At 46.8% G+C, this 25771-nt stretch overlaps 3 protein-coding genes across 10 annotated transcripts in view; 2 read left to right on the forward strand and 1 right to left on the reverse strand.

Annotated features, from left to right (window-relative positions):
- The window catches only part of SLC25A19 (solute carrier family 25 member 19), a 25269-nt gene extending 4843 nt beyond the window's left edge, over window positions 1–20426 (forward strand). For 3 of the 8 annotated variants that reach the window (XM_027872654.1, XM_027872655.1, XM_027872657.1), the window contains 7 exons: window positions 2849–3018; window positions 3208–3363; window positions 4475–4645; window positions 7990–8173; window positions 8755–8885; window positions 15036–15225; window positions 16643–17079. In XM_027872654.1, coding sequence (XP_027728455.1) covers window positions 2887–3018; window positions 3208–3363; window positions 4475–4645; window positions 7990–8173; window positions 8755–8885; window positions 15036–15209 — 948 coding nt within the window. In that variant the 5' untranslated portion in view covers window positions 2849–2886 and the 3' untranslated portion in view covers window positions 15210–15225; window positions 16643–17079. The other 5 variants (XM_027872652.1, XM_027872653.1, XM_027872656.1 and 2 more) reach the window with 5 other exon arrangements.
- MIF4GD (MIF4G domain containing) lies at window positions 20381–24743 on the forward strand. The gene is made up of 5 exons (XM_027872661.1): window positions 20381–20481; window positions 22163–22272; window positions 22566–22721; window positions 23052–23144; window positions 23523–24743. The coding sequence occupies exons 1-5, from the start codon at window positions 20400–20402 to the stop codon at window positions 23748–23750; spliced, it is 669 nt and encodes a 222-aa protein (XP_027728462.1). The 5' UTR covers window positions 20381–20399; the 3' UTR covers window positions 23751–24743.
- The window catches only part of MRPS7 (mitochondrial ribosomal protein S7), a 4440-nt gene continuing 3268 nt past the window's right edge, over window positions 24600–25771 (reverse strand). Inside the window, exon 5 of the mRNA XM_027872659.1 lies at window positions 24600–25411. Coding sequence (XP_027728460.1) covers window positions 25190–25411 — 222 coding nt within the window. The 3' untranslated portion in view covers window positions 24600–25189. The remainder of the gene's footprint in view (window positions 25412–25771) is intronic.

Below are 25771 nucleotides of genomic sequence, written 5' to 3' on the forward strand. Positions count from 1 at the left end.
GCCCCTCCCTGCCCCTCCCTGCCCCTCCCTGCCCCTCCCTGCCCCTCCCCGCCCTCACCAGCGCTGGAGGCGCCTACCACATGGGAGCAGCGAGGGCACCTCCTTCAAGAGTCCGGAAACCCGCGTTTCCGACGGGACTACATCTCCCAGGAAGCTTTGCGTCGTGAGGGTGGGGTGGGAAGGAGAAAGAATCATTATCCAGACCCCGCGGAGCCTATTGGGGAAGGCGGGAGTTGAGGCCCTTCCGTCGGAACGCGGCATTTGCCGAAAGCGAGGCGGGGAGTAGCTCGCTGTAATTGGACCGGAGGCCCGCCACTCACGGTCGAGCGCCGCAGGCTCTTGCCGGGGAACTTCAGGTAAAGGGAAGGCTGGAGTGCAGAACCGGGCTGTGCCTGCAGAGCCGAGTGAGTGACCCACTGTCCTGTGTCCTCCCCCTTGCCCCTTAAGCCTTTGGGAAAACAGGCCTGGGAGAAGATCCCAGCGAGCGGGTGACCTGTGGGTACGTGTCCTCACCTGTGCAGGCGTGTCCACATGGGGGATGGGGCGCCTCACACACGTCCACACGCGAGTTTCCGTGGCCCCTTAAGGTTTTGCAAAGCGCTTACAAACACAGTCTCCTTTGGTCCTCAAGACACCCTTGAGAGGCGGGCGCAGTTACTGTCCTTGTTTCACAGATGAGGAAACTGAGACTAAAGGTGAAATGACTTGCCCAGGGCACCGGAGTGGCTGAGGCAGGATTTGAACTGGGGTCTTCCCAACTCCAGGCCCTGCACTCAGTGCACTGTGCCCCTGGGTGGTCTACAGACAGAAGGAGTCATCGCTCACACACACGCACACACACACAAAGATGTCCATGCCTAAACATGCATATGAAGGAGTTCACGTTCAGATACACGGAGGTGTCCATGCTCAGGCACACACAAAGTTGTCCACACTCAGACACATGTATAAGATGTCCGTGCTTACACACACGCACACACAGAGGCATGCTCACACACGAGGGTGTTCATCCTCAGACACACACTGAGATGGGTCCATACTCAAGTGCGTTTGCACACAGAGCCTGGGAGGGGCACACACTCCCATCTAGAGACATTGACACAGACACGCATAGCAGAATGTACTTGTACCTGCAGACACAAGAGTAACCTCTCCCCACTCAAAGAGCTCTGGTCCACAGTCAGGAGCTGGTGTCTTTAGGTCGGTCACTTTGCCCCTCACTTTCCTCCTTTGTTGAATGAGAGGGTTGGCCCAGGTGACCTCTGTAGCTCTGCAGTGTCTTTCTCTTCCCACTGTGTCCTTGGAAGGGCTCTCTCCTCCCTCAAATCCTTCACATTCTATACCTTCACAGGGAACTTCAGGCATCTTAAATCACTTTATTTGTGGACATTAGGAAAGATACCTTGGCCTAGCATTAGACGAAGGCATCTTCATTTTGGATCCTGCTGAAACTATGACAAAGACCTTCACAAGTAGAAGCTTCACAGATAGAAAGACCACAGTTCTCATGATTGCAGCAAAGTGCCACTTTCTCACTAGGAGTGGTAGGTAAAATAGCTTTGAGGTTGTTGAAGGAAAGAAAAAAATTGGAAAGGAAAGCAGTAAAAGGAAGGAAGGAAGGAAAGCAGTAGAAGGAGGGGTATAGCATAATGTAAATAGATTGGATAGAAAGAGCTCTGGGTTTGGAATCAGGAAAACAGGTTAGAATCCCAGCTTCCTGACTATCTTAGTGCAGTTTTAAGCTAAGACTTTGGAGATGTCGTGTATAATTACAGGCAAATTCACTTAACCCCTCTAAGACTCAGTTTCTTCCTCTATTAAAAGGAGAAATAATGCCTGTAATATTTTCCTCACTGGGTTGTTATGAACATAAAATTTAAAACACTTTGCAAACCTTTAAAGGACCATATAAATATTGCCTCCTGTTACATAAAGTTCTAAGATGAGAATAGAAAACTTAATAATAATTTGTCCAAGCTGGACTGTGTGTGAAGGGCAGGGGGAAGTGGAGGAAAAATAATTTTATTTCAGTGGGAAGTGGACAAGGACAAGTCAGCTAGATGGAGCATATAGAGCACTGGGCCTTGGAGTCAGTAAGACCTAGGTTTAAATCTGGCCTCCTAAGTCACTTGACCTCAGATTGCCTGAGTTTCCTGAACTGTAAAATAAGGATAATAACAACATCTATTTGCAGGATTGTTGTGAGGATCAAATGAGATAATATTTTGTAAAGTGCTTAGCACATTGTCTGGCATATAGTAAGTGCTTAATAAATGCTTGTTCCTTTACCTTTCTGTTCTTAGGTGCATAGAATTAAGCAGAGAAATGAATTCTATGAGCTCACTTAGGTGTCCTTCAAAATAATGCCTAGTGCCTAGCACAATGCTTGGCACAAAGTAGGCACTTAATAAATGCCTGTATATTGATTAGGCTTTTTTAGAGGGGAGGGGATTGAATCTCATCTGTAACTTCAAAAGTTGTCTGGGTCACTGAGAGATGATTTGACCTACCTCTGGTCATACAGCTAATGTGACCTCCTATACACTGTGCTAGACTGCCTTTCAGTCCAGGGCTTGTTACTGGAAAACGCCAGGTCTAGGTGGTGTTAAATCCCCTTGACTCTCCACCTTTCTATAAGGTTCCCTGAGTGCTGGACACTGTTTACAAGAAAATACGGTCCTTGTATAATAGACTCACATCTTAAGTACAGCCTGGGTTTTTGTTTTGTTCTTACCTTTGGACACCTGCCTGAAATTTGGCAGCACACCCAGATCCCTCCAGAAGGCTACTTAGTGAACAATCTGTGACCAAGCTGCTTCTGTTTTTCCCACCTGTCTCTTGCTTTTAGCTTAATACGGATGGACATTGCATGTGAGAAAGGCAGGGATGGTCGGTTATGACCCCAGTACAAATGGGAAGAAAAATTCCAAGGCAGAGGTGGCAGTAGCTGGGTCTGCCTCTGGACTCGTTACTCGGGCTTTGATTAGCCCCTTGGATGTTATCAAAATTCGTTTCCAGGTACCTTTCTTTCTTTTTGCTATGTGTTGGGTGGGAATACAATTTTAGTTCCCCTTATAAAAGTTGTTTGTGATACTTGGAACTGGAACTGTCTCTAAAAAGTTAAGAATGTTCTCTTTTTCTTTACTGAAATGTCATCTTCACCGGACCCCTCTCCCCTTCCCTTTGTCTCTCTCCTTTGGTTTATAGCTTCAGGTTGAGCACCTGTCACCCAGTGACCCACATGCAAAATACAATGGGATAATACAGGCAGCCAGGCAGATCCTGAAGGAGGAGGGCCTAACAGCATTCTGGAAGGGGCATATTCCAGCCCAGATTCTCTCCATAGGCTATGGAGCTGTCCAAGTAAGTGGCAGGGAACAGGCCAATGATGTGATGTTTAATGAAGGAGGATAGAGAAGATGAGGCAAACAAGGCAGCTACTCTTAGGGGACTGCCTCCAAAAGGGCAGAAATTATTTTATCAAAGTGTTTTCTATTTGTGTTATGTGAAATTCTTTCTGGAAATAGAAAGCATATTCAGAATGAGCTTTGGAAAAAGGCATCTCCCGGGGGGCAGCTGGGTGGCGCAGTGGGTAGAGCACTGGCCCTGAATTCAGGAGGACCTGAGTTCAAATCTGGCCTCAGATACATAACCCTTACTATCAGTGTGACCCTGGGCAAGTCACTTCACCCCATTGCCCAACCCCCCCCCAAAAAAGAAAAAAGGCATCTCCCTTTCCACTGTGCAACCACCATCCCTGTCAGATGTATATAATTAAGTAGCTACAGCATGCTATAGATTACACAGCATAGAGTGGAGTTGGTGCCATGTCTCCTGCAGATGGTACATCAATATAATTAGTAATAACTATTTGCATAATACTTTTCAAGGTATTTTCACAAAATCTTATTGGAGTCTCCCAAAGAAGCAGGTATTACTATCCTTCTTTGAAAGAAGAGAACATTGAAATACAGGTTAAGTGATTTACTCAAGCAAATTAATCATGGTGCTAGATGAGAGCCCCAGGTGTCCCCTTTCCTAGCCCAGATCCCTTTCTCCTCTGCCATGCTGCATTCTCAGTTCAATATTCATTGCATATGGTTGACCCCGCAGGTCTTCTTCTGAGGTTCTGCTGCATAGCACCCTTTGGAAAGTAACAGCTGAAGTTTCCCTTAAAGAAGTATCCAAGGCGATACCCATTTTGGGCTGTGATGTCCACTTTGAGTCCAGGATAGCATTTATCTTTTTTTATGTTATTTTTTTATTTTTAGGCGATTGGAGTTAAGTGACTTGCTTAGGGTCACACAGCTAGTAAGTGTCAAGTGTTTGGTCTGAGGCCTGATTTGAACTCAGGTCCTCCTGACTTCAGGGCTGGTGCTCTATCCACTGTGCCACCTAGCTGCCCCCACGATAGCATTTATGGTAGTGAGGCTGGGCCACATCCCTCAGACATGCTCTGTCTCTTCTCTTATAGTTTGTGACGTTTGAGCTCCTGACTGAATTCGTCCACAGAACTGTGTGGCAAGACCCACGTAACTTCTCAGTGCATTTTGTGTGTGGTGGCATCTCTGCCTGTGCTGCCACTCTCGCAGTGCAGCCTGTTGATGTTCTCCGAACTCGTTTTGCTGCTCAGGGTGAGCCTAAGGTAAGTGGTCAGGGGTCAGAGAGGCACAGAATCATTAAGGGACTGGGAAATGGGTCCTCTGAGGAAATGTCAAATTAAGTGGGATGCATTGGCTTAGAGAAAAGACTTGAAAGGACCCTGGCAACTGTCTTCAGTCTATCAATAAATATTTATAGATGAACCAGAGTCACACAAAGCACTATAAAAATAATCTTGGCATTTGGCATACTTTACATAATAGCTGTCTTTCCATAAAGGGATTTGTAATTGATGTAAACAAAATTCTATTTTAAATGCAAAAGAAATGAGCTATTTTTTAAAAATTAAATTACATTTATTTCAATTAACAGAAATCTATTTTCTATCCCTCCTGAACCTTCTACTATCCCCTTCTGGGAGAAAAAACAAACCCTTGTAACAAATGTGTGTAATCAAGCAAAACTGATTACCACATTGGCTATGTCCAAAAAATATTTCTCATTCTGTATCCTGAGTCCATCACCTCTCTGTCAGGAGGTAGGGAGCATTCCTTACTGATTCTCTGGAATCATGGTTGTTCATTGCATTGATCAGAAGACTTTCTGAATGCATTGATTTTAAGTCTTTTGATGGTATCTGTCTTTGCACTGTTGTTATTGTGCAAATTATTCTAGTTTGGTTCATTAGAAGTGTAATATTTAAAGGCACTCTCTTATCAATCTAGAAATTTGAGTGATTCCTTTCCAAGTCCTCCATTTTATCAGTGAGTATTCATTTATTTATCCGATACCTCCTGTATGAAAAATTCAACGTTGGGTGCTGTGATGGATACCAACATGAAAGCATCCTAGATGTTGCTTCAGGACATCTAGGGAGGCTAAGCTGTATGATACTGATTGTAATTACAATCAAGGCTCAGGAAAGTGAGAAGTCAGTGTTGAGTGCACAAAAGGCTGTGTGAGGAGGTGCTCCTTCTGAGGACAGAATCTGGGGTGGGCTGTAGTTTTACATCTCTAGCTAAAATGAGTTGGTTTGGGTTTAATGAGGAACTTGCCGAGTGAACATGAAGAAGGGGGGGTTTTGGGGTGCTCTTAGATGCACAGAGGCACCCCAAGATTGGCGCGGATTTGCCTGAATGAATTCAACTCAGATCTTCTTCCAGCCAGAGAAAAAGTTTATTGAAGATAAGCATATAGGCCAGACTCCAAAGGAACCCAAACATCAGTGATCTAAATGGGGTTCAAGGTGGTCAGGGTGACGCTCGCAAGGACGAACAGCGTGAGGCAGTCTAGAAAGCTCAGCGTCTGAGTAGGGGCTGGGGCTAGGGTGGTCAGGCCAGGTGATGCCCTTAGGATGGGCGGGCATGAGGGGTCTCAGATTCTAAGCTTGAGAACAGCTCAGCATCAGAATGGGGGAAAGGTGAGCCTTAAGTACAGACTGAGGGAGGGGCCATCCAGTTTGGAGTGACGGGAGGAGGGGTTCAAGGAGTGGCCAAGCAGTTTGGGGTGAGGGGTGGAGGGGTCGAGGGAGATCTGGATGGGGGTGGCCAGCAAGCTGGGGCGAAGGGAACACTGGCGCCTAGCTAGGATTAAGGGTGGGAATGGCCAGGAAGGCAAAACAATGGGAAAGCCAGTTGATGGGGGAGGTGGATCGTTTGGAAAAGGGTCCAGGTGAGAATTTCCGTTTGGAATGTCTGAGTGATTTGAACAGACCATGAGAATAGATAATGAACAGAGCTGGAAGGGGCAGTTTGCTTTCCAAGGGAAATAAGGCAGTTTCTAAAACTTTAAGGGTTTCCTGGGACCTGTAAACAAAACTGAAGCCAGGTTCTTTTTGTCAAAGAGAGATAAGTCAGTCTACAAGGAATCTCAAAGTTTTAAGGTTTTTCTGGGAATTGTAGGTAAACCTCTTCAAATGGGCATTCAAAATCTGGAAGAGGCATCACATGGAAGATTTTTGTTTGTTTAACTATAAACTTAATAGTAACAAAAAAGCAATGTAAATGGCCAAAAGAAGAGAAGAGGAAATGCGTCTTCTGTGAAGGTAGATCATCTGGAGCTACAAATATGCACATGCTTGGAAGTTGCACGTACTTTGATTGGTTTTGTTTAACTTTTTCTTTGTTATGGAGAGGGGTCTGTAGGTGAGTGGTGGAGTAGTTTTGGAAATGATTGATATGTAAAAACATCACAATGTACATCACAAAAGGCATCAAAACGGTTTTTGAAACTGTTTATTTCCTTCCCCCCCCAAAAAAAACCCCACCGGAACTTCCTAAAGACAGATGATTTCTCTCTGTTTAATTCCTTCTGTGTCAAAAAGAACCTGATAAAACCAGTATTGTGCCTCTTCCTTGGGATTTTTTTCCTCATAAACCACCAAAGCTGATCTTTCAGGTCTTTATTGGGGCACTTTGTAATGGAAAATAAGCTTTCATGGACATGTTTCTAAATGTACAAAAATGAATTCCAGAGTAAAGGAGATCATGGGGTCAAAATATATATATCAACATTTACCAATAAAAATTAATTATGTTAAAAAAGGGCATCAGTAAAATTTGTGGGACCTGCATAACCACAAAATCAGAACTTAAAACATCTAGATACTTTAACAAACCAGTAACTTTCTGGCGCTTTTTAAAAATAGCATCCATAAAATATGTTTTGCATGACTACACATGTATAATCTATATCAAATTGCTTGCCTTTTCAATGAGGGGGTTGGGGAGGAAGGGAGGGAGAGAATTTGGAATTCAAATTTTTAAAAATGAATGTTAAAAAAAATGTTTTTACATGCAATTGGGAGAAAATAAAATAATAGAAAAAGAGGTAGAGTAGCATCCATACCTCTGGATCTTACCTTGCCTGGGTAACCTGCCTGCCTGAGGCATAGGGCAATCTATATGAAGCTTTGCTAGCGTTAGCATACTATGATATTTTGTGACTTAATTTTAATGAATTGTGTTTAAGTAGAAATGAAGGAAGCCAGCAAAAAATGGAAAACCCTACAGATCCCCCTTATTTCATCCACATTGTCAGTTTGCATCCCATGGATTTCCCTTGAGTATTTTCTTTGGCAGTTTGACTGACCTTAATAGCAGAAATGATGTACTTATTAGTTATGTTAGTACCGGGGGATCAGGCAAATAAAGCCCGCAGAGGCAGTGCCATATAATGGGCATTAGATTTGAGGTCAGGAAGACCTGGGTTCATATCCTGCCTCAGACACATACTGGCTGTGTGGGCAAGTTCCTTAATGTCTCTGCCTCAGTCTTCTCACAGTGAAATTGAAGGGTTGAGCTTGGTAGCTCCTAAGATCCATCCACCCTAAACCTAAGATCATTATGACCTTAAGAGTTCACCAGAGCTACCTGTGCACACATGCAGATCTACAGAAACCTCCGTCATGGTGTGATGATGATGTACAAGACCGAAGGCCCGTTGGCTTTCTACAGAGGCTTGCCACCCACTTTGATTGCTATCTTCCCCTATGCGGGGTTCCAGTTCTCCTTTTATAGCGCCCTGAAGCAGGTCTACGAATGGGCCATTCCAGTTGACAGAAAGAAGAATGGTGAGTGTGGGGCGGCCTTCAGTGAGCACGTGTCCACTCACGTTCCTGTGTTGGCCTGTGGCGGGGTGGGAGTGGCACTGTGAACATGATGCAGACTAAGGGGCCTGTGACACGTCAGATGCCTTTACCAGCCCACTAGATTTTCTCACCCCTCCCTCTGAACCCGTCCCTGAGGCCTTGCAGGCCATATCTTCTGTTCTCCCTCCCAGGGCTGTTGGGGGGCTGATTTTGATGGCTGTGGTCAGAAGCCTCACTTGCCCACTTTCTGATTTCTTTCAGGCCTCATACTTGACCTTCTTTGTGTAATTAGAGTAACCTCATTTGGCCTTCGGTGGGAAGTTTTTGAGGGGAGGAATCTCTCCCATCCTGACATCAGCCAGAGTTAGTCTGCAGTTAATTGCTATCATTGTAGAAATTGGCTCTTCTTCTCATTTCTCTTCCTGAACAAAATCCTTTCTCGTGACTGAAGAAGACTTTTAGGATTTGTTCTTCTTAGGTGTTCTGAGGTCCCTGTCTGGGGTGAAGACCTCAGAATGCATTTTTTCTTTTTCTTCTCTTACCACCCTCCACTTCTGTTGCAGCGAACCTCAAAAATCTTCTGTGTGGCAGTGGAGCTGGGGTCATCAGCAAGACAATTACATATCCCCTGGACCTCTTTAAGAAGAGGTTGCAGGTGGGTGGCTTTGAGAAAGCCCGGGAACCCTTTGGACAGGTGAGAAGTGCTCTTTTTGGGGATCCAGGCAAGGTTTTAAGCAGGGGGAGTGATATGATAGAGATTTTAATTAATAAGGAATATTAATCTGGCAGTGATGTGTATAGGATAGATTTAGAGAGTAAGCCTGGAGGCAAGGATGTGACTCCATGGGCAAGAAGTGATGAGTGCCTGAATGAGGGTGCTGGCAGCAAGAATGGAAAGGAGGGGATGGATGTAAGGGATGGCCCTGAGGTCGGATCCACAGAACTTGGCGAAGAATTAAATGTAGAACAACCTTCTGCTCTGACCCTAATGCCTTAGTGAGAAGTGAGGAACCTACCTGGCTTAAGTAGGGGCAGCTCCCTTCTGCTCTCATTTAAAGGACCTGGTATTACCACAGACCAAGCGCTTCTTGGTCCCCTGGACCAAGCAAAGCTCTTATGAGGACAATTGGAGAACCCCCAGACGTGCCCTGGTAGATACTTGTCAATAAGGTGTATGGACACAGAGTAAGGAAGGACTCAAGGTCTGCCCTGGGAACCTGCCCCTTTGGCTGGGGCGATTGAAGGCATGGGCATTAAGAAAGGGGGCTCAGAGTTCTTTCTACAAATTGCCATAGGCTTCATGTGTACAGTGTAATCCTGTTTCATAGACAGACTGGACATAACTTCTCCCTTCTCAGACTTCTTATTGTGTGTTCCCAAAACTCTCCATTTCCCTTCTTCAGCTCTTGTCATCTTCTTTTCTATCATCATTATTTGTGTTTAGCCTTTTTCCACTATTAAAATGGAAGCTTTTTGAGAGCAGCTTCTTTGACATATCTGTCTTTACATCCATGTTACTTAGGACTTTGCCTTGCATATAGTGGATGCTTAATCCTTTTTTTTGTTTGTTTGAGAAACAAAAGGATTCTGTTGCCCTGTTGTGGCCTGGAGCCGACCCTGGTTTGCCAGAGATTATGGAAAGCTCCTGGTAATCTGGGCCTCCAAGTTGGAAAGATTTTGAGCATGGGCCCAATGAAAGGTAGTCTGTTATCTGGAGACCAGCCTCAGTTAGCTAGGGAAACTTTTGTCAGGTTAGCTACAGGAGCTCTCAAAGATCATCTCCTAAATCAAGGCATTGTGTTCAGGGTTAGTAAAGGTAGTCCCTACTCACATGAAAAAAATTATGGATTGTTGAAGTATTGAAATAAGAATTCAACAAGTGCTTTCCTTAAAAGGGGAGTTTAAACATTCCCTAGGAGAGTTTAAAAAAACTCTTTTGTTAAAGCCTTTTTAGTGTGTATTTCACTCCTTAATATACATTTTCTGTTCAGTTTCTTCTTTCAACAAACATTTCTTGATCACCCACTATGTGCAAGCTCTTGTTCTAGATACTGCAGGAGACACTCAGGTGTTTCTACCTCCAAAGGGCTGATGATCTAGTAGATCACCAGACATTTATGAAGGATGTGCTACCATGTGCCAGGCATTGTGGTAGGTAAGAGGGTATAAAGACAAAAATGAAGTAATCCCTGCTTTTGTTCCATAGGGCAAGAAATGTGTACAAATATACAGACAGTTCTTGCTTTACCTAAAAATTCACATTATACAAATTCAACTTTACATAAAAGAATTTTGAAAGAAATCTGCATTAAAAAACAAAACAAAACACATATGTTTGCTTTACTGGACAGCAGTGTGCTCTCCTCACCACTCCTGCCCTTCACTGCCTTTCAACTCAGCACTCTGTCCTCCACTTCTCCAAAAGCTTAAAAGAAAACCTTCCAAATGAAAGTGGAAGAATGGATGTGCAGCACCATCACCACTGGAATGGGGGCTTGGTTGTGTGGCCTCCAGCACCTAGAGAGGAGACCTTTGACTCCTCTGCCCACCCACCCAGGTGTGGCTCCTGAGTGTCATCTGTCCTCTGCTGTCTGTGTCCATGTCCAGACCCTCCATGTCTGTCCCCAGCATGTTTTTCCTCTTCATTCCAGCCAGGCCCCGACGTGGCTGGCCCCACCCCTGCGTGCTCCTTCTGCTATTCTTGCTTCTCTGTCCCTGGCCCCATGTGTCCAGGCCACATTTTGGCCTCCTCCCTTCATGAGCTCGAAGCCTCCTTCTGCCTCCCTCCCTTTTTCCCCTATTACAAATTTGTATTATGTAAAAGTCGCTTTATGGAGAAGTCCGTAGAAAGGTCCACTTATATAAAGCAAGAACTGTTTGTAAGTCTTCACAGAGTAAGTACACAAGAGTGTGCAGGAGGAGACCTTGACCTCAGGGACGGGCCAAACCTTATGTAGGAGGTTGTGTTTGAGCTCAGCTTTGAGAGGAAGAAGAGGTTCTGAGTGTAGGTGGGGAAAGAGAACAAGGCAAGGGATGGTCTGTGCAAAAGCGTGGTGGTGGGAGATGGAATGTGATGTGTGAGGAACCACATGGCCAGTTTGGCTTGTCTGGAGTGTTCTGGAAGGGGAATAATATGGAAGAAGCCTGGAGAGGAAGGCTGGAGCCAGGCTGATTTTAAATGGGAAGCGGAGTAGTTTGTATTTTACTCTTGAGGTAATAGGGAGCCACAGGAGTCTACTGAGCAAGGGAGTAACATCATCAGACCTGTGTTATGGCAACTGTATGGAGGATGAATTGGAAAGGGGGGAGGCTTGAGGCAAGAAGACCACTTTGGAGGTTGTTCTTCTAATAGTCATTCAAGAGATGACAGGGGCTCCAAGTAAGGTGTTGGTGGTTGTGTGCACAGAGAGAAGGGGGTTATTGTGAGTGATGTTATGGAGGGAGAAACCACAAAAGTTTACAACTCTGAGGTTGTGAGAAGGCAGCCAGGTGACTCACTGGATAGAGCCCTGGGCCAGGAGTCAGGAAGATCTGAGTTCAAATCCAGCCACAGATACTTACTAGCTGTGTGACTCTGGGCAAGTCACCTAAATTCTGTTTGCCTTTATCCACTGGAGAAGGAAATGGCAAACCAGTCCAGTGTCTTTGCCAAGAAAACCCCACGGATGGTACTGGTGTGCTGTACTATGTAGGGTCACAAAGAGTCAAACAGGACAGAATGACTAAACAACAACCACCAGGTTGTGAACCTGGTGCCTGGAAAGATGATGGCACCCTCAGCAAAAAGAGGAGAAAACACTGAGTTCTGTTTTGGACATGTTGAGTTTGAGGTACTTGAAATATTATGGGGCAGTTGGTGATGTGGAACTGGAACTCGGGAGAAAGACTAGGGCTGGATATGTGGTTCTGAGAGTCATCTGTTTAGAGATGATCACTGGACCCATGAGTGTGAATGAGATCATCAGAACAGAGAAGACATGACAGTGACCCCTTCCAGATATACTCATGTATCTTGGGTGTGGGTTTGTATATACCAGCAGATTTACCTGGGGGCATATACCCATAGCAGGTGGAGTATAGATGATGATCCAGCAAAGGTTCCTAAGCAGGAGGGGTCAGACAAGGGGGGGGAGAAAGTAGGGCCGTGAAAACCTCGTGAGGAGAGAGGATCCAGAAGAGGGTAGTGTTAGGTGATGAAGAAGTGTAAAGATTGAGAAAAGGCCATTGAATTTGGCAAATAAGAGATTGTTGATAACTTTAGATAGAGCAGTTTTAGTCAAGTGATGAAATCCTAAGCAAGATTGCAAAGGCTTGAGGAGTTGGGAGAGAGGGAGTAGAGGTAACGAGTGTAGACAGAACTTTTCAGGCAGTTTTGTTTTTGAAAGGGAGGAGAGTTGTGGGATGATAGCTTGAGGAAATGGTAGGGTCAAGTGAAGGTTTTTCAAGGTTAGAGGAGACCAGAGAATGTTTGGAGGTAGGGAGAGATGGAAGATTAGAGAGTCAAGGGATAATTTGAGGCTGCCAGATGAAATGGGAGGAGATAGAATTAAAAGTATAAGCATTGGGGTTGGCCTTGTCTTGGAGAAAGGCTATCTCTTCATCTGAGACTGGTATAAAGATGGAGAGAATGGGGCATGATGTCAAGGGGTTCTGAGATGTGGCAAAAGGAAAATAAGGGAACTCAAGGTAAATGGCTTTTTTTCCTGAGTAAAGTCTGAAGGAAGGTCTTCTGAGAGGATGAGGGGAGGGAGTGGTGTGGGAGAGGCTTGAAGAGAGGTTTGAGGCTTGGGGAATGTGATAAGAGAATAAATAAATTAGGGAGACGTTAAAGGATTGTCTTGCTGTGGTGAGGGCCCAATTGAGAAAACAGATTTGTAGTGGACCTAGTTGGTGAATTCCTCTTCAGCTAAATGAAAAGCAACAAGTAATTTAGTTCCTTACAAGAGGTGTATACAAAAGGGCTAGGGAAGGTCAGAAGAGGAGGATAGCACTTCCAACTAGAGAAATTAGGAAAGACTTCATAAAAGAAAGGAAAGTCAAGTTGGGACTTGAAGGGTGAATAGGGTTTCAGTAAACAAAGTACAGTGGGAGGAGTCATGTGAGATGGAAGGGGTGGCACTTGCAAAGATAAGGAGAGGAGTGGGTGAGCACAGTGTCTGTTGGGAAACCTGGACTGGAGCAGTGGATGGGGGAGGGAGGCAGTAATTAAAGATAAGGCTAGAAAAATAGATTGAGTCTAAATTGTGGTGGAATTGGGGGTGGGGGTGGGAGCAGAGAGGAGAAAAACCGTATGATCAGAGATCTTCTTGGGGGAGAAAAAGTTGCCACTGGTGTGCAGGATGGATTGTGGGGGGTGAGGGCACTGGATTTAGGGAGACCAAAATAAACCCCAGTGAGCGGTGTTGGTTGAGAGCCTGAAATGAAAAGGAGGACGGGGCTTGAGAAAAATTGTCCACTTGTTGGCTGATCCTTCCTTCAGTCTCAGCTCCCACAGTCATCAAAAGAAATTCCCAGATAGACTTGAGACGAGGCATATGTACCCCCAGCCAGCAAGGTTTGAAAATTTGTGCTTCCCTGGGTTTAAAAATTGCTCTCCTTGTGTGTTACTGTTCAACAGAGGAAGTCCTGGGCCATTTCAATTACATCTTAGTTTTATCACAAAATAAATGCTTATATTCCAGGCAGCAGAATTTTCTCCCTTAAAAGTTTATGGATTTGTTTATTTAAAAAAGAAAACAACAACAGAAAATGTGCCTTTGCCTTCCATACCTGCATGGTGGGCCCAACCAATAGGCTCAACTATTGCCAGCTGTGCCTTGAAGCTTCCAGAGAAGAGCACAGCTGAAGTGTACGCGGCAGACGTCAGTATGGAGGGTGTGAAGAGTCAGGGAAGACAGACTTCCTGCTTCTGTTTCCTGTTAGAGCAGACAGGGATGTCATTACAAAATGCTCATCCTGGTGCTCAGGGCCCTTGGCCAGAGTTCTTCCGGTGGGTTTGATCCTAAAAAGCCTAGACCCGACGTATAGGGTTAAATGCTGTGCATCCCTCCCTGCCCCCATGCTGGCAAGTGGGAATGAATCCCTGTGGTGGGACAAGAGCTCTCGTGAGGCACTTCTCCTGACATCTGTGAGCCCATCTCCACAGCAGGCTTTATCCAGGCCTTCTGCCATTCTGGCTCCTGTACCCTTCTCACCAGATCTTTTTAAATGATCCGTTGGTTATAAATTATGTGTCTCTGTCCCATAGACCGTCAGTCTCAGTCAGTATCTCACTTTGGCCGAATTGGTTCCCCCCTCCTTTTTTCTTTTTTTATTTATCATAAGGCACAGCTCTCTGTGGGGGTGGGAGGGAAGAATATATTGGTGAGTGAAAGTGATATAAAAACAAAAGAGCAATGGTTTGGTTTGGTTTTGTTTTTTCCCTGAGAGGGGAAAAATAAGGTGTCCTGTCTGGGATACTTAACAGAATGGAGTGGCTCATTTCATCTCATAATTTTGAGGTACTTAGAGACAGAAAACATACGGCCTTGAGGCCATGTGTGGCCCTCTAGGTCTTCCAAGGGTGGCCCTCTGACCGAATCCAAACTTCACAGAACAGATCCCTTAAAGGGATTTGGATTCACTCAGAGGGCCACCCTTGAGGACCTGGAGGGCCACATGTGGCCTGGAGGCCGTAGGTTCCCCACCCCTGGACTAAGCCATTTGAAAGAAGAAGAATAGGTTCATTCTGACCTTGTGCTGCCTCAGGGGTGGAATCCTGGGGGTCCCAAACATGGCCCCACAGTCTGACTTCTCCATTCCTCCCCAGCTGCTCACAGGATTTTTATGTGCTTTTCTTCCCTAGGTTCGAAAGTATGAGGGCTTCCTGGACTGCGTCTGGAAGATTTTCCAAGAAGAGGGCACCCAGGGCTTCTTTAAAGGTCTCACTCCCAGCCTGCTGAAGTCTGCTGTGTCCACTGGCCTTGTGTTCTTCTGGTATGAGTTATTCTGTCACCTCCTCAGCTGCAGGAACGCCTGAGACACCAGAAGACAGGGTGAGTGAGCCAAGGTCTCGGGCTTCACGCAGTTCCAAAAGAGAAGCAAACCTGTCTCCTCGGTGCACTGTGAAGTACCCTTTCATCCATGACCTCCAAGCCATTGATTCTGAACACTCAATAGGGTGGCAGCTGCTGTCTCCGCTCGGTCTGTATGTTGCCAACAAGGGAACTGTTTTTGGGTTTCTAGGGAAAGCTTGGGGGTTGGCATATGTGATTTGGCTTTTACTTGGTCCCATTAGACCAAGGGATAGGAAAGGGGCCTGAGTCCCTTGTTTTACCTTTATCCACTGGACACTTGAAAAGAAAAGCCAAGGTGCTATATCTGCGCTCTCCCCAGACTGAGCTTTGAGCAGTTGTATGGCCTGTGTCTGACACGTCGGTGGTTCCTGTGCTGCCTGAGTCATGAGACCTTTGAGTTGAAATCATATTCCTTGGCTCAGAGAGTCTGTTCCCTGCCCGCATACCTCATTGCTTTTCTCTTATCTCCCAAGCCACCTCTACAATTTCTGTAGTTTATTTGTCCCCCTTCTATGGCTAAGATGAAGAAATTACTGTCTTCAGCCATTCCAAAGTTAGCCTGGAGGTGCAGGGGTAAAGGCAGTCCCCACCTTCTCCAAATTCCATATTCTGAACAACTTTTATCTTCCTCCATTGCAGCTCTCATCCCCGCCAGAATAGCTTTCCTTTTTGTATTTTAAAGAGTCAGTACCAAATTGAGTGAGCTCACACATCCCCAGCTTCCCAGACCTTGATGTCTAGGCAAAGACACGATTCGAGTGTTCTCTCTGCATGGACCAGACTGTTCACTGAAAGCCTCCTCTTATGGGTGCTGGGCTGTGGGAACAAGCTTTCTTTGGGGAGCAAAAGATAACATGTACTTGAACAAAGTGGTGGTTAGCAGATGGATGTAGAAGGGGAGGGAAGGAGTGATGAACCTCCCTAGGATTTCATTTTCCCCTTCCTACTGGATGTACCAAACACTCATTCCCTAAAATAGCACTTCCAAGGAAATTTGGGCGAGCAGAGGCCACTGCTCCTCTGGGGTGTTCAGATTTGCTTCTGACCGTGCCATGGTGATGACCATTCATGGGCCTGTGCCTGCCATGTAATCTGCATAGGCCCTTTTGTTAAGCTTAGCAGAAGTGACTTCTCATGAGATGATCTGTCTGGTAAGGGCAGGGTTCACAGCCCTGCCCTGGTGAGGATAGGGGAACCACAATTGATATTTATAATTATGGGAAATGTCAGTTGGGTGTGTGTGAGGTGGGGAGAGCGGAGGCAGACCACAGCAGCCAGACTCCTAGCCTTTGCCCCATGTTCATGCTCAGTGGGTGTTTTAGGGCTTAAGCCCCAGAACCTGGCTGAGCAGTGAGAGAGGACTGTTTCGTTTTTTTGTTTTTTTTTTCCTCAATAGAGTGATCCAGAAAGGTTGTCTTGATCTGCAGATCCTGGGCAAGGGGCCTTATTTGTCCCTGGTGCTGCCTCTGAGATATCAACTCTTCCCCAGCTGGAGAATATGCACTGACCTTAATACTCTCAAACCTTGGGGGATGACAGCTCACAGGGTCTTTATATATAATTTCTTTTTCATGAAATCTGTCTCAGGCTTGTGACAATACACTTTAGCAGTGTTGGAGGGTGGGAAACTTTACTTTCCAGAAAACTTTTTCCTATACCCTGGATGCTGTTATGTGAGTGAACAGAAGCTGATGTAGAAAGCCTTCATATCATGGCATCCAAGGCTTTGCCTCTTTGGGGCTGCTGGGAAGGCAGCTCCCTGAATGTATTTTATATACTTCCAAAAAGTCAAGGCATCTGTGCTCAAACACGGTAAAAGTCTATTCTCGACAACCTGACTGTGTTTAATTCTTTGCTTTTTGCCACTGACTAAAAAAAGTCCTAGTCTCTTCTCTCCTTTCTGATGACTTAAAAAAAAAAAGCTTAGCCTCTCTTCCTCCCTCTTAAAAAGAAGCTTCATCTGCCACCAGGCTTTCCTTGTTGTCTAGGCTGCTGGCAAGAGGCGTAGATGTCTCCATTCTCCTCCAGCCTCGAGTTAAGCTAATAAAGGGTGTAGTTTGAGTAGTAAACAAAGCACTTTTCTATATAATTATAGCTCACATGTTTTATATATATAGTACTTTGTAGACCATAGGCCCTTTTCTTTCCAACAAACCTGGAAGACAAGGTAGTGAGACTCTGTATGTGTGTGTGTGTGTGTGTGTATGTACATACACATATGTGTGTATACAGCTATAGAGTTTGCATGTGAAGGTCCCTAAGTCCCCTTCCACCTCTCAATCTGTGATCCCGTGACCCTATTTTACAGGAGAGAAAACATACTCATGGAGGTTGTGGGTTGTCCAGAGTCAAACAACTATAGAGTTGTCAGAACCCAGACTGGCCCTGGAAGAAAAGCCATTAAGATCCAACCTTAGGGGACAGTGAAGTTCCCTGTGCAACACATGAGCCATCCCGAAAGTCTTGGTGCAGTTTTTAATCCATTAAAGCTTAAAACTGCATGCACTAAGACTTTTGAGCCTCCCTGTATGCCAATCAAGATGCTGGGGGAACAGGGTAAGGATTTAATTTTCACCAACCTTCAACACAGCGTTTCCTTCACTTACTTTGAAACTATCTGAGAGTGGTCCATGACACAGAAGGTTAAGACCCTCTGGCCGATGGTGTCCATGGGGGTTGGGGGGAGCAGACATTCGCACCCTCCATGTACGTATTCTGTAAGCAACTCGCCCTCCAAAGACTTGTCGGGGCTGTCGTTGATGGATAGATTGGTTCCATCCCAGAATGGCAGTGATTGTAACCTCCTCCCTCCTTGGATTAGCCAGGCTATTACCAGCAGACAGGCTCTCCCCCAGCTTCTTGATAATCCCCATTCCCTCCTCCTCTCTACCATCTTTCCAGGTTCTATCCCTGCAGCCAGAACACTAGAGAAAAGACACGTGGCTGCTTTGAGAAGTGTCCCGGGGTTCTGCAGGGTACTCCCTTGGCAGAGCTCTCCCCCCAGGCCAAGGAACCGGATGTATCTCCGCTTCCCCCAAGAATAGGAGCCCCTCTCTCTGGGGCTCATTGCTATTGTTTAGCCCCAGTTTTTTGTTTTTGTTTTTAGCAAGGCTGGGAGGGCAAGGCAAGTAAGGTGCTCTGGGCCAACTAAGCTTCAATGCCGCGGGTTGGGCCGAAGTCTAAGCACATTACGGAGCCGGGGGCTGGCTGTCCGACGCCCACCCTGTCCCTGCAGCATCCTGGGGCCTGGCCACACCGACCCCGGGGCCGGCAGACGGCGCTGGCGAGGCGCCTTTCGGGCCCTGGCTCCGCCCCGCTCTAGGTTCGCGGAGCTCTCCAGGCGCGTTCGGAAATGACCTAACCGGAGAGGCTGGGTCAAGCTGGATGCTGGCAGCAGCCCCGGGTCGCCGAGGGAGCGCACCATGTCCTTGCTGATCCAGCGTCCGAGGGCGGCGGGAAGATAGGGACGGTTTCGCCCCGGCAGGTGGGTGGTGGCCCCTGCGGGCCCCTCGGAGAGCTCCTTTCCCGGACCCGAGTCCGGCCGCCTGCGCTGCTTCCGCGCGCGTTTCCAGCTGTGCCGCCGGAGCAGTTGTGCTGGGGCAGAGAGAAGGGGTTGGGGTGAGCCGACAAACCATCCCTAGAGGAGCTTGGAGAACGGAAGCCCAGAAGGCTAGAGACTGGGGGAGCTGCCCAGAGCAGGGGCCCCAAATTGGAAGCCTAACCTTCCCTGGCCATAGTCATTCCCCCCGCCGCCGTACTCCAAAGGAATAGTGCACGGGCACAGGATGGCGTCCCAGGAACCAGTCCTGTTTGGAAGTAGAGCCTGGTGTGTGACACTAGGGAGAGGAGAGCCAATGTGGGGTTGAGGGCCTCAGGGGAGAAGCTAGCACTTGGGGCTCAAGTGACCACAGAGGAGAAGTTTCCTGCACTCATGCTGCTCTAGTGCAAGTAAAAGAGGGCAGTGGACCCTTTGTAGGGGAACCATTGCAAGGCCCTGTAGCTCAGGGAGTGTGGGAGTACTGATGGAGGGCAGGTGGGGCGTGTGGGGAAAGGTCTTTAAGATCTCAGGTTGGACGGGACGTGTGGAGTCCAGTCACTGGAAGCCTGAAGAGTTGGTGGTTCTAAGCAGAGGCCCTTTTCTCTGCCAGGTTCCCTCCTAGCAATAAGGGTGAATCAGAAGCTTGAAATTGTGCTGAGCTCTGTGGTTTGGGGTGCGTTGAGTGTGACTTCGGCTTGGGCGGAGCTCCCAGGCTGAGGTGGAGTTTCAAGTATCCGCCTAGATTAATCACCTGCCCAATCCAGCAGGGGTGTGAGCCCCTCCCAATTCTAGCATTGACCAGGAATGAGCTCTACCCTTCTAAGATGGGAGGATTATCCTAATTCATCGTAAATTTTTAATTCTTTTAAGAAATAGTAGACTGGGGCTCCCAAAAATTACTACCCTTGCCCAGTCTCTGCTGGGTGATCAGGCACTATGTGGGCTCTCCCTCACCCTGTGTTCCAGGACAGCATAGGACCAGGCTGGGTTTTGTTTTTTTTTTAAACAAAAACAAAAAAAGCAAGTAAAACAAACAAAACAAAACAAAACAATGCTTGGCTTTGAGGGTCGAGCAACGTTGTTCTTGCTCACCACAGGAAGGGGTGGTCCTCAGCTGAAGTATGGTGTACTGGATTTAGGAAACCTGGGTTTAAATCCTGTCTTGCTAATTACCAGCTATGTGATCCTGGGCAAATCTTTTAACCCGTTACCAATGCCTCACTTTCCATATCTGTAACATGAGGTTGGCCTTGATGGTTTCTAAGGCCCCCTCTAACTTCATGATTCAAAATCATGAAGCCTTTTCTGATTTTCCCCAAAATGCTAGTGCCTTCCTTTCCAGACTACCATATATTTAATTACTTTATGTATGTTAATTTTATATTTATGCTGTATATTTTTTATATGTACTTTTTGTGATTTCACTGTAATCACAGGTTATTTCATTCTTTGTACTTGTATCCCTTGCGCCAAGCAGGGTGCCTCACACATAATAGGCATTTAATGGATGCTTGGTGACTGATCCTATGACCATCCCTTTCTCTCTTCACCAGTCCTCCAGGTATTGACAACCAACCCTGCCCCCCAGAAAGAGCTGGGTGTGGGCTGGACAGTCATGGGTGAGCCAGGCCGTGAAGAGTATGAAATCCAGTCCTTTGATGCTGAGACCCAGAGGTTATTGAAGACTGCCCTCAAAGGTGAGAAGGAATGGGGAGGACCACTAAGCAGGAGGAGGGGTTGGGACCTATCATCTACATTAATCACATTTGCAAAGAAGTGGAACCCAAGAATGTGGTTACATCAGTTTAATTATTTCTCTACTTATTAGTGAATAAAAAGCTTCCAGATGTTGAATTGGGAAGCAGGAAATAATTTAATATGGGCACATCTTGAGCCTCCACTACAAGTTTTCCTCTAATGCTTCCTTGTGACACGGAGCTGACCATAGTTTCTTTGAAGGCCATCCCAGTGGAACCCAGACCACCGACTAAGTCTGATAGAACAGAAGTTTCTTTTGTGCAGGGTTTCACTTGTCTTTCTAACTCCAGCGCCAGGCACATCATAGACATTTAATAAATGCTTGTTGGCTGTCTGATTTGGAGCAAGTCATAAAACCTTACAAAATTCAACAGATAATAAATCCCTGCTATATATTAGGTACTAGATAAAAGTAAAGCTTGGAGATATCACGATCTGCTTAAAGAGAGGAAGTACCTACTTCGATGAAATCACATAATCTTTTTTTGAGACAATCAGGGTTAAGTGACTTGCCCAGGGTCGCATAGCTGGTGTCTGAGGCCTGATTTGAACTCGGGTCCTCCTAACTTCAGAGCCAGTGCTCTATCCACTCCCTGGCTGCCCCCAAATCACACAATCTTGAAGTGAGCAGGTCTTGTACTGTGTATTCCCTTCTTCGTTTTCTCAGACAGGACCCCCAAAACAGGCATGCATTTCAGAGTACTCAGTTTTTCAAAGCTAAGGGATTCATCAAATAAGATACTAGAGAAATTCAGGCCAGTATTTTAGAGGGGGGAAAATGTGCCTTCTAATCCAGTGAGTCCCACCTTGATTCCTTGTTGTGAAGAGAACTGTAATCTCAACAGTTATGCCAACAGAGTGTGAGCTCTCCTAAGAAGGCCTTGAATACGGGTGGATTTGGAGATGGGTTGTGTCTGTCCAAGGGCCAGCCAAGAAACAGATCTGTATGAACTTGTAATGTGGACTAATAAAAGTTTTCAACCACACTACCTTGAAAACCACCACCCAAGTCAAAGAAAAGTGGTGTTTTTCACCAATGGAAGTAGCACTCATGCCAAAAGAATCCAAGTTTGTTTTTATTGGCTCATTAAGTGACCCAGACCCTGGTGGATAAAAGAGAGGAGAGTCTCTGCTCTTGAAGCATTTACAATCTTACTCTTGGCTTTTGCTGTTATGTCACCAGTTCTCCTTGGGTCCCCTCTTTATTCCTGTTTCCTAAAACAGACCTTCAATGAAGAAATGTCCAGTGCCTCATATACTGAAGAGACAGTGTGTAGCTAGCTTGCCTACAAGAACTAACATTTATAGCACTTTAAAGTTCAAAAAATGCTTAACATGTTATCTCATCTGATTCTCACAACAACCTATGAGGTAGGTGTTATTACAATCCCCATTGTATGGATAAGGAAACTGAGGCACAGAGAAGTTAAATAATTTGCTAGGGTCACCCAGCTAGTTTCTGAGGCAGGATTCAAACTCCAAATCGAGCACTCTATGCACTGGGGCACTTAGCAGCTGTCCTGTGCCTGGGCTCTTGGGCAGAGGTACTAAAGGAGGGTAACAGTATATATAGGAAGAGCAACTTTATCTGTGGACTACCTCTCTTACCCTCATCCCTAGAACCTGGTGCTGTGGATTTGGAGAAAGTGGCCAATGTGATTGTGGACCAATCCCTGAAAGACTGTATGTTCAGCAAGGAAGCCGGACGCATTTGCTACACCATCATTCAGGTCTTGGGGTGGGGGAGGGGACCGGGGACAGTTGGTGGCTGGGGGAGTGCCACACCCCCAGAGGTGCTAGGGAACAGGCAACTGCCTCCATGCTAGCTGAGGGAAGACAGGAAAGAAGCTTCAAAAGGCCCCCTGGGAAAACCTTTCTGTCCTGAGACCACATAGCCTCCAGCCCAAGGGTCAGGGTAGGGGCAGATGGAAAAGCAGGGAAGGGAGGCTTTCAGCCGAAGACATCCTGGAAGAAGCCTCCATGTACGTCTGGGCTCACCCCCCACCCCTTCCCTGGGCCACAGGCAGAGAGCAAGCAAGCCAGCCAGAGTGTCTTCCGTCGGGGCCTCCTCAATCGGCTGCAGCAGGAGTACCAGGCCCGGGAGCAGCTCCGAGCCCGATCCCTGCAGGGCTGGGTCTGCTACGTCACCTTCATCTGCAACATCTTTGACTACCTGAGGGTGAGGCCAGTGAGAACCACCCCCTTCCTGTGTCCCTGTGGCCCCCCACCACCCAAGCCAAGCCACTGCCTCACCCCAGTAAAGGGTTGATAATGCTAACAAGGCTAGAGGCGGAGGCTTCATTCCTTACCGAGGTTATGCAGCTGTGTTTGTGGCACCAAGGTTTCTTTTTCTAAAACTTCCCTGTGGTCTTGTGAGCCTCTGCCAAATCTACCTCATGCCAGTCTCTGTCTATGTCCTTCTGGCTTAGGAGTGTTCCTAGTGGATGTGGGGAACAGGACCTTCTCTCCTCCCTATTAACTCCAGTGCTTTGGGTCCCTCCTCCATCAGGTGAACAACATGCCTATGATGGCACTGGTCAACCCTGTCTATGACTGCCTTTTTCGACTGGCACAGCCTGACAGCCTGCACAAGGAGGAGGAGGTGAGGGGGAAAGGAAGCAGTCAATGCCAGAGCTGCTAAGAGAGCAGGAAGAACATTTGGCTCCTCTCAGGAAGCTAAGGCTTTGCTGCCAGGGGCTTTGCATTCTGTTCCCTGGGGCAGAAGTCTAAAAGCTCGGCTAAAAGGGTGTTACCATGGTCACAACCCACCAAAGGGCAGAAAGCCACCAAATGGAGTGGGAGGAGGAGGGTTGGGTAACCCAGCTTGGGAGTCTTACAAGAAGGTGAAGAGCCCTGGCCGGGGAGCATAATGAGATGAGGGATCACAGGGTCCCAGAAATGACATTAGTACTAGGCGGAGAGGGAGGGAGAAGGGGGATTGGGACATGAGAGATCGGGAATCCCTCCCCAACTCCTTCAGGTGGACTGCCTGGTGTTACAACTCCACCGAATTGGAGAGCAACTGGAGAAAATGAATGGGCAGAGGATGGATGAGCTGTTTGGTCTGCTGCGTGATGGCTTCCTGCTCCAAGGTGGGCTCAGCTCCCTGTCCCAGCTCCTGCTGCTGGAGCTGATTGAGTTCCGGGCTGCTGGCTGGAGGACCACACCTGCTGCCCAGAAATATTATTACAGCGAGGTTTCTGACTAGGCTGGCCCAGCCTCAGGGCCCACTCACCAGCACCTTCCAGAAGGCTTCTGTCTATACACGTCACTCTCGCCAAGACGGTGCCCCACGCACAGGCTCACATATCTGAACTCGTGTCCCCAGGGTTTTCTCTCTTCTGACTTGTTTACTACTAGGGGTTCTCCCCAGCTCCAAGCTTTGGGCTTACAGCAGTGCCGCCCTCAGCCACTTTCTTCCTGTCAAGCACTTCTAACTTACGCAGAGGGGTGAGGGCAAGGCAGCACACAGGCTTCCTGGCCTCCTCTACTGTACTTCAACTGCAGAGAAACATACATGAAGAGCTAGAAGGAACCTCAGAAAACAATGACCTCACCCCCCTCATTTTACAGATAAGAAAACTGAGGCCCAGAGAAGTTAAATGATTTACTGATGGTTCACACAGATAATCTGAATGTCTGAAACGGTATTCAAACCCAGGTCTTCCTGATTCCAAGCCCAATGCACTAACACCCTACCTCCTCAACTAAGTGATTGGACATCCCCACCCCTACTGGGGAACTTGGTAGTGAAGGACAACTCTACCATCCTTGCACTGTGCAACCATCAGTACATCTTCTCCCTTGAGACCTCAGTTTTCTGATTTGTAAAATGGGAAATCAGCGGTTAGGATGCTTTGAAATCTTCAGGGGGCAAAGCATGGAAGGGAGCATTTAAGAACTGGGGCCAAGTCTCTGAACTACCTGCATGAAAGGGAGGCTTCCAAAGCCAGGTAAAGAGGCCGAGGCACCAGAGCACAAGTAGTGCTAGAAACCGGGTTTATTGTTTTGGTTTTTTTTTATAATTTTTGTACAAAAATGACTTGGGAAACAAGGGTATTTTATCCAGACAAGTTTTAATGAGCTGCTGACCAAAACACTGGTTCAGTGTGGGATTTAAAAATTTATATATACACATATATATAAGTAATTTATTATGAACCAGTATAGGACTTTTCTAGTAAACCTTTTCTAAAGTGAATGATGCTTCTTTTTTCAAAAGCCAAAGGCTCAGCTAGAATTGAGGCAAAGGAAATGGCTTTGCTGAGCTCATCTGTGGAGCCCAAGCCTGTGTTGTTTTTTGGGGGTGGCAGGTAGAGGAGAAGGGGAGGGAGCTCAAAAGGATGGCACAGCTTGAGTAATTTGCTACTCACATGCCTCCCAGTACTAAGTGGAAGCTTTACTACAATACTGGTTAAGAACAGCTGTGAGTGGCAAGCCTACCAGAGAGGAAGCTTGAAGATGTTGCATTCTAAGCTCTAACCATTCCTCAACTTGAAACCAACACTGTTGGTGGTGCCCCCTCCCCAATGGTAAAAACTAAATGACCTTCCTGTGCTCAGGCTGACCTTGCCAGCAGCAGCAGAAGGGCAAGAAGCTGAGCAATGGTACCAGATTCTCACCTTGAGGCTCAAGCCTTCCCGCCCTCTACCACCATCGGTAGTGGGCAAAGGCTCGGTTAGCCTCTGCCATCTTGTGCAGCTCATGCTTCTTCTTGATCACAGGGCCTTGGTTGTGAAAGGCCTCTAGTAACTCATGAGACAGTTTTTCTGGCATCAGCATTCGCCGGGGCTTCTTCTCCCGGCATTCTTGAATCATCCATTTCATGGCCAAGAAGCGCCGGCGCCTGTCAGTCAGAGGGGCTGGGACCTATTTTGAGGAGTGGAAGGGAGTGGTGAGAGATGAGAGAAGCTAAGCAAGATGCTGCAGCAGGAGCTGGGCCTGCCACAGGCAGAGTCCCTGAGGGATGCCTGATCCAAGAGAAGCCAAAGCAACAAAAATGTAATGTTTATGATTCACTCAATAAGCAACTATTAAGTGCCTTTTATATACCAAGTACAGTGCTAGGTGTTGGGGAAAAGGATAGTCCCTACCCTCAAGGAGCTAGCATGCTATGGGTGGCAATAATCTATACACCTGTCACATAAGGAAATACAAACCAACACAAACTAAGTTGGGGGAGGGGGCTCCCTGGGACATGGCTCTTGAGCTGAGCTTGGAAGGGGCTAT

The sequence above is a fragment of the Vombatus ursinus genome, unplaced genomic scaffold (genome assembly GCF_900497805.2).
Source record: "Vombatus ursinus unplaced genomic scaffold, bare-nosed wombat genome assembly UNPS02014801.1, whole genome shotgun sequence".
NCBI classification, from domain to species: domain Eukaryota; kingdom Metazoa; phylum Chordata; class Mammalia; order Diprotodontia; family Vombatidae; genus Vombatus; species Vombatus ursinus.

What these genes read in the sequence shown, in the direction of transcription:
- MIF4GD (XM_027872661.1), top strand. Translation starts at nt 20,400, where the DNA reads ATGGGTGAGCCAGGCCGTGAAGAGTATGAAATCCAGTCCTTTGATGCT. An exon ending in ACATCTTTGACTACCTGAGG is followed by an intron (nt 22,722 to 23,051) that starts GTGAGGCCAGTG and finishes CTCCTCCATCAG; the next exon opens with GTGAACAACATGCCTATGAT. An exon ending in GCCTGCACAAGGAGGAGGAG is followed by an intron (nt 23,145 to 23,522) that starts GTGAGGGGGAAA and finishes CAACTCCTTCAG; the next exon opens with GTGGACTGCCTGGTGTTACA.